Here is an 8,120-nt window from a genome sequence, read left to right on the forward strand (position 1 = left end):
GCTGTGTGGGTTAGCCTGTCCAGCCCATCCTCCAGTCCTTCCCCTGCTCTCTTCCTTCTGGAAGCTGACCACTTCCACAGCCCCTGACTGGAAGCCCAGGCACAGTAAGCTGTTCTGGCGGGGGGGATGTCATGCACCATTGAAAGTAAGATACCATATACTGTATCTGCCTTTTTGCCTTCTTAATCTCCTTTATTTCCTGTCTCTTACCATCCTGCTGAAGACGGTGACATCACTGTGGACGGTCACCTGGTGTAGTGGCTCCAGCATGGGAAGGCTCCAGATCTGCACCAGCTTGCTGGAGGACTGGACACACATGTTGAGCAGCTGGCCATGGTCCACATCATGGGACATCCACACCACCTGGCCCAGTACAGGGAGAGGAACCATGGTGCAGGAGGATTATGATCATACATCAGCCCATGCCGTAGGAAGCCATTCAGTTTAGTGTAAAAAGTATATGTAACTGAAGTGAAGTTTGTAGTGGAATGCTTACAGGATCTTTGTGGACTTTAATCTCACAGTATTTCAGATTTCGAATGATGACATCCATGAATAGTATTCTTCCGTCCTGAAAATACAATTATCAAAAGATATGGACAAAGGAATGAGGGTGAGAAATGACACACTGATACTGAAGACAGAAAAAAGGCAGGCAGACAAATGGAAATTGGGGTGTAGATACCTTCATGCCACACAGTATGAAGTTGGTGGCATCTGCACAGACCAGTCCCTCGCCAGTCCAGTAGCAGACAGGAGAGCTGAGAAATCCCAGGCTACTACACTCCCAGATCTGGCTCTTACAGGAGACGTCTAATGAAGGTGCACAGACCCCTTGACCACTGGACAATAACACCAAACTATGCTGTAGTCACAAGGTGCAACTCCCTTTTTGTGTATAAACATTATATAAACATATAAACATCATGCATGCATTTACTACACCTTTCCACTGAAAAGCTGACCATGCTTCAGCGGAGCCCCTCGCCATTCCCTCACCTCTTTACACATGCCCTGTCCTTTGGCTTGATGTAAGCATTGAGCTGCTGCAGCTCCCTGATGTCCAACACAGCCACAAGGCACACTGGGTCAGTCCTGCAGAGATGACAGGGAAAAATACTTTGATCAAACACTTGATATTCATAGTGTCATATGAACAACTACAATGACTCAACCCACTCCCAGCCGCACCTGTTCTGACCTACTTACCTGGCTGTGTAGACCCATATCTCCCAGGAGCTGAGCAGAAGGGCGATGACCCCACTGGCCCGGCCATAGGCAAAGTTTGGCAGGACTTTCAGCGGTGAGAGGAAGGTGTGTGGGGGCATCATGCACAGCTTCTTACCATCCGTACAAGAGAAGATGTGGAGGCTGTATAGTAGACAGAGGCAGATTTATATAAGGCTTCAATAAAATATATGCCACTATTATGTTCTATTAAATGCTGCAATTGTGGCTTTGAGGCAATTTCCTTGCCAATCAAAAGACCATAATTGCCATTTGAATAGAAAGCCTGACATCTAAACATGAAATACAGGAATGGAATACTTTAGAAGGAAATAGATGCCATTTCAATACACTCTGCATGAAGAAGATTGCAGATGATGATAAAACCTGGTGAACATAGCTGACCTGTTGCCCTCCCCCAGGGTGAGAAGGCGTGTAGTCTTGTCCTGGGCCTTGCACAGTGTGAAGGAGAGGGCTGGGTAACGCAGGTGGCTCCAGAAGTCCAGGAAGTGGTTAAGTTGGTAGAGCTGCATGTTCCTCAGAGACCAGGCATACAGCAGTCCCTCCTCTGTCAGCCCCAGTCCCAGAAACCCCTCCACACACATTATACTGCAGATGGAGGGATGATAACATGAAGTAAAGAAAGTAAGATTAGGGATATGGAAAATAGAAAGTTATCAGAAAAAAATGTGGGGGAGAGTGGAGGAAAGGAGAAAGTAAATGCTGAAGGGACTTCAATAATCAGACTGTGTCCATTTATGAATGTCCGCCCTCCAGTGTTCACAAAATATACTGCATGCCAACCTTTCAATGAACTACAGTTCAGAGTCTATATGAGTGAGGCTCAGGGTAGAGGGAGCAGGGGGTCACCTGCAGAGCTGGGTCAGGGTGTCCAGGCACCAGAGGCGGATGGTACCATCCAGAGAGCCAGAGATGAAGATGGAGGGGGTGTCAGGGTGCAGGACCAGGTTGGTGACAGGTCGGTTATGGCCCTCGAACACATGGAGGAGATGGGCCGCCTCACTCCACGCTTTGACTACAGAGAGAACAGGATGGGAGAGTGATGGATTACAAACCAAAGATCACTGACTACGGTGTTATCATTTCATGTTGTAACTTTACTCCACTCTCATTTGAGAACAGCAGACCTGGTTGGTGGGCTGATGCTGTAGCCTGGTCCCAGATGTGTTTGTGCTGTCTTGCCAACTCCTACGTTAATTGTCGTCTTACAATGGCAATAGGAGATGCCAAGACAGCACAAACAGATCTGGGATCAGGCTACTGATGCTGCTGGTCACTCACTCTCAAAGTCAACGGATGCAGTGAGCAGCATCCTGGAGTAAGGGGCGAAGATGGAGGCCAGCACCATGCCCTGCTTGGTGTTCTTCAGCTGGGACACCAGGGTGCCCTCCATGTCGTAGCACAGCAGACTGAAGTCTGAGAAGCAGTAGAGGTGCTGGCGGGCCACGTCCAGGTCCATACGGGTACACCAGCGCCCCTGGGCCAACAGAAACTCCTGCCTGCAGGAATCAGAGGTCAGAAAGTGTTGGGAGGGGATTCCTCAGGTTACACTAACATTGGTCCTCAAAACCAAATTCTTTAACCTCACTCTTTAATTCATCTTATAGAGGTAATAAGGAGTTTAGAATATGACATTCCATTTACATTAGATAATAGTACAACTCAACATATTTCCTTTTACCTGAGAACGAGGCCATAATTTGCCATTGATACATGTTGATTGAAAGTATCAGTCTCCATTTGCTGGTAACTCCAAAACTAGAATGAAAAATACAGGTGGGAAAAATGGTATTCACGTTATCTGTGGTTATGAATGCAGCCCCTGGTGCTATCTATACAATATTTCAGTGATTCTGGCCGAGTCTCTGTACTCAACCATAACTGAACACAGAGAAAGCTGATTGGTTTACCCTGACACAGTCACCACATGTGATGAGCTCATTCCTGACCGGGTTGAAGAGCAGGTGAGTGACCAGATTGCGGCTCTCCGTGGTCGCCCTCTCCGTCTCCTTAAAGTCCTTATTGTACACCTGTCATTTACCATGGATGAGGAAACTGCACTGTAGTAAATCTCTGTCAGATAGTTTCACTACTGTAAAATTTGCTGAGAAGTTTAAATATTCAATACCACACTCCTACTCTAGCTGAAGGTGTAAAACCTACCCTGAGTGAATAATCCTTTCCCAGTCCAAAATAGACATTCATTTTCTTACAGTAGAGGATTTTGATGATAATGTTGAAGTGGTACTTGGGGAAGGCTAACTCTCTCTTCACTGAAAAAGTTAGTAAGAAAATAATTGAAATGTTATACAGTGGAGAATAACAGTAAAGGGCAGATACTGGTCACCACTGGCACATTTCTAAATGATGATGATTATGATGACCATTGCATAAGCCACTTACATGAAGGACAACCGCAAGACACAGACCAACTAGAGCATCCACGTGAGTCCAGGATGATAAACCTTTGGCTTCTGCCATTGTAAGTCACTGTAATTAGTAAAAACTGGACAGTCACAACGAAAACCACCACATGCTCAATGCGCATTACGCAAAAGCACGCTCCACCAACACAAGTTTGAATTTCAGATGTCTATACAGTGATGGGCATTCCGATTCTTTCCGGTGATCCGGCTCATTTGGCTTCGTTCACTTAAAAGAGCCGTCTTATTTGGCTCCCAAATGGTTGTTCGTTCAACATGCATAAAAATCGACCTAGGACCATGAAAAATATGCACATCTACAACGTAAATCCCAAAATGTAGGCTACCATTATGTCAGATCGTGAAATGCGCGTTCAAATAAATGTTTACCTGGCCAAATTATTAGATGGCCTGCACTGAAAATATCAGCGTGGACCAGATTGACGCGCTCTCCCCACTTGGCCTATTTATTGTTTCTACAGTGAGGACCCTCTTTAGATAATTATATTGTAACTTTTCTGCAGAAAAACTTATATTTTAGCTTTCAAAAAAATAACTGTAGTACCAGTAGGCTATGCAAATCAGGGAGACGAATGACCGGATCTTTCACCGATGCGATTCGGTTCCGGACGTTCAACAAAAAGATCCGTTCAAAAAGAGTCGACCCATCACTAGTGATCTATTTGTGGTGCATGCTCTCGCAAGGTCGTATACAACAAACTCACTTCCTCTGATCTCTGTCCGGTGCTTAGGCTGATTGAAACTCTTCAACAACCGGGGACCGAAGATGAGCGAATGAAACTTGTTGGCGCAGTCTTGAGACCTGTTGGAATGAGACCTCTCGCTTCCAGGACTGTATACATCTCCGACATCCACAGCAAACCCAGACACTGGCATAGCTGGATATAGCGATCTATGGATATAGCCTACTTATCTAGGCTAACTTACTAGCTAAACTCGGTGGACTGGTTATCCAAAACCTTTAGTTAAACAAAATATTTGTGTTATTTACACACCTTACAGTCGAACAAATTAATGTTAGCAAGGGTTTGCATCAAAGCCGGGGTCTAGTTTCTCAACCACGTGAAACATGTCGTCCTTTCTGAAGAACGGACTGGTGGTTGCTTAGCAACGTGTGTTGCATCATTTGCCTCCAGCTGTTGGTTCAATGATGCCCATGTCATGATGTTCAAATAAACAAAGGTCCGTTTTTCAGAGTAGGCTTCTCAGTTATTAGGCTACAGAAATACTTTGAAAACATATTTAACGGGACTGGAATTGGTTGGTTGAAACCATTTTGTATCCCTGGTATAAACCTAATTTAGGCTAGTCGGTTTTGAATGTGTGTCAAAGAGTTAGCCTAGACGAGTTGAGGTGAGTTTCCCCCTACTATCCATCCACCTAATTTTGGAACGTTGCTATGGGCACAGCCAAACTGTTATGTGGGCAGCTTGTCTCTCCCTTTTCTGTTTCCCTTCCTCCTTGTTTTGTCCCCTCTGTGTCTGTTGTATCTGTATGTGTGTTTGTCCCCTTTATGTGGGTGTGTCTGGAGTGGATCAGGGGGCGTGCTCAGGATCTGCCTCTCCTGTGCAGCTGCGGGTTGTTTCCAGTGATTCCTGCCTACGCAGCTGCATCCTATTCTCTAATCAACCTGCACTACTAATTCCGGGGCATGGCTCTCCACCGGCGGCAGATCGTTGTTCTTACCAGAGCGGTAACTTGGCTCACCAGTAAAGTTATTTTGTCTTTGTCTTCAGCCTGGCTCTCCACTCTCCTTAACCTGTCATTTGTTTTGTCTTTAGTTTCGGACATACCTGCCTTCCTGCCTGTCGGCCTGCCTGCCTGCCTGCCTGCCTGCCTCAGCCTCTCCTTCCTCCGGAGCCGACTAGCCCACTCTGTTCCTTTACTTCAGTTGTTTTTGGACTAAGACAATTTTAACTTTTATTAAATATTTTTGTTTCTTCCACTCCCTTTGTCGTGTTTGTTTCTCTGAGTGCTGGGTTGAACCATAGCCTAACAGAACGATCTGGCCATGGACCCAACAGAGAGACAGCACGGGGCAAACGAAGACAGCTTCCAACAAGCTATCCAGGCTCAAGAAACGTTGCTAGGACAGCATGACCAACTGATTCGGACTCTTTTGGAAAATAATCATCAACTGCTGAACCAGGTGACTCAGTTAACTACACAAGTCTCTAAATTGTCTGTTATCAGTTCTCCATCTCTCTCTGACCCCCAGTTTGATGCACCCCAAGTTGGTTCCTCGGACATGATGCAGGCTTCGTTCCACCGGGAACCCCCTGTCACGTCGCCTGAACCGTTCAATGGAGAATTGGACAAGTGCCGGGGATTTTTGCTTCAGTGTGACTTGATTTTTCGGCAGAGACCACTGTCATTTTCTACTGATTCCTCTAAGGTACATTATGTTCTGGGGCTGTTAAGAGGGAGAGCTCTGGTTTGGGCTGAGGCTGTGTGCTCAAATCAAACTTTGACTGGATTGACTTTCGCTGATTTTTCTGCTAAATTGAAGACTGTTTTTGACCATCCTGACCATGTGGGTAATTCCTCCAAGATACTTTTAATTTGAGGCAGGGTTCTAACAGTGTGGCTGAGTACTCTATTGAGTTCTGGACTTTGGCAGCGGACTCCAAGTGGAACAATGTGGCACTTCAAGGAGCATTTCTAAACGGTTTGAATGAAGCCATTAAGGATGAACTGGCTGCTCGTGACGAGCCACATGATTTACATTCTCTCGTTTCCCTGTCCATTAAGCTAGACAACCGGTTGCGGAGAGGCGTCGGGAGAGAGGCGGTCGGCCGCATCTAGGGAGGACGAAGTTCCCCAGCCTTCAACCACTCGAGTCTCGCCTCCCCGGAGCCGGCAGCTTCTTATTCCTGATTCCATCCCGAGCACAGAGGAACCTATGCAAGTGGGTCGAGCTCGACTACCTCCAGCAGAACGGCAACGGCGCCTCCAGGCGGGTGAGTGCCTGTACTGTGGAGACGCCACACACATTCTGGCTACATGCCCTAAGCGGCCAAAAGACAAGGCTCGCTCGTAACGGTGGGTCTACTTGCGAGCCCAGAGTTAGATCCTGAACCCATCATTCCCCGATTACAAGTACCTGTAACCTTACGTTTCCAGAGTCATTCCCTGCCACTCTCAGCTCTCATAGACTCAGGTGCAGAAGACAACTTTATTAGCCACCAGTTCGTTACACAAGCTCGTATCCCCATGGAGCCACTACCTACCCCCATTCGGGTCACAGCCCTTGATGGGCGCCTCCTCGCGGAGATAACTCATCAAACCACCCCCGTTTCCCTAGTGATTTCTGGCAATCATTGTGAAAGCATTCAGCTAAGAGTTATGTCTGGCTCAGCTACCTCCCTAATCCTTGGCTTCCCCTGGTTGGCTCTTCACAACCCACAAATTGATTGGACACGTCACACCATTCTCAGTTGGAGCACTAACTGCCATTCAGAGTGCCTTAGGTCAGCGGTTCCCCCACTAAGTGTAACCCAACTCATCCCTCAGCTCCTCTTGATCTGTCATCTGTCCCCAAAGAATACCATGACTTAGCGGAGGTTTTCAGTAAGGACAAGGCTCTGTCTCTACCACCACATAGGCCTTATGATTGCCCTATTGAACTGCTTCCTGGTGCTCCCTTGCCCTCTAGTCGCTTATACAATCTGTCCCGACCGGAAAGAGAGGCAATGGAGCAGTACATTGGTGATTCTCTGGTCTCGGGCATAATCCGTCCCTCGTCGTCTCCTTTGGGTGCAGGTTTCTTTTTCGTGGAAAAGAAGGACAAGTCGTTACGCCCCTGTATCGATTTCAGGGGTTTAAACAACATAACTGTTAAAAACAAGTATCCCCTTCCACTCATCAACTCTGCTTTTGAACCTCTGCATGGCGCCACAGTTTTCTCCAAGCTCGACCTCAGGAACGCTTATCACCTTGTCCGGATCCGTAAGGGAGATGAGTGGAAAACCGCTTTCAACACTCCACTGGGACATTTTGAGTATTTGGTCATGCCCTTTGGGCTCTCAAACGCCCCTGCTGTTTTCCAAGCCATGGTGAACGATGTTCTTAGGGATTTTTTGAACCGTTTTGTCTTTGTATACCTGGATGATATTCTTGTTTTTTCCAAGTCACCCGAGGAGCATGAGTCACACGTCCGTCAAGTCCTTCAACGGCTCTTGGAAAACAAGCTGTATGTCAAAGCAGAGAAGTGTGAGTTCCACAAACAGTCTACATCGTTCCTTGGTTTCATCATTGAGAGCGGGCAGGTGAAGGCGGACCCCGAGAAGATCCGGGCAGTGACGGAATGGCCCATACCCACCACCCGTAAGCAACTTCAACGATTTTTGGGCTTTGCTAACTTCTACCGTAGGTTCATTAAGGGTTTTAGTAAAGTGGTGGCACCCCTTACTAGACTCACATCCCCAA

General features: G+C 46.9%; 1 protein-coding gene across 1 annotated transcript; it reads right to left on the minus strand.

Annotated features, from left to right (window-relative positions):
* Positions 1-2: 2 nt before the first annotated feature.
* On the minus strand, positions 3-5,045 carry LOC121537268. Its single transcript, XM_041844946.1, has 14 exons — positions 4,397-5,045; positions 3,652-3,738; positions 3,412-3,521; positions 3,159-3,278; positions 2,930-3,006; positions 2,530-2,747; positions 2,098-2,263; positions 1,633-1,836; positions 1,210-1,371; positions 1,000-1,095; positions 686-842; positions 497-571; positions 211-363; positions 3-109 (listed from the first exon to the last, which is right to left on the minus strand). The coding sequence occupies exons 1-14, from the start codon at positions 4,566-4,568 to the stop codon at positions 11-13; spliced, it is 1,896 nt and encodes a 631-aa protein (XP_041700880.1). The 5' UTR covers positions 4,569-5,045; the 3' UTR covers positions 3-10.
* Between the last annotated feature and the right edge of the window lie 3,075 nt (positions 5,046-8,120).

The sequence above is a fragment of the Coregonus clupeaformis genome, chromosome 24 (genome assembly GCF_020615455.1).
Source record: "Coregonus clupeaformis isolate EN_2021a chromosome 24, ASM2061545v1, whole genome shotgun sequence".
In the NCBI taxonomy this organism is placed as follows: Eukaryota; Metazoa; Chordata; class Actinopteri; order Salmoniformes; family Salmonidae; genus Coregonus; species Coregonus clupeaformis.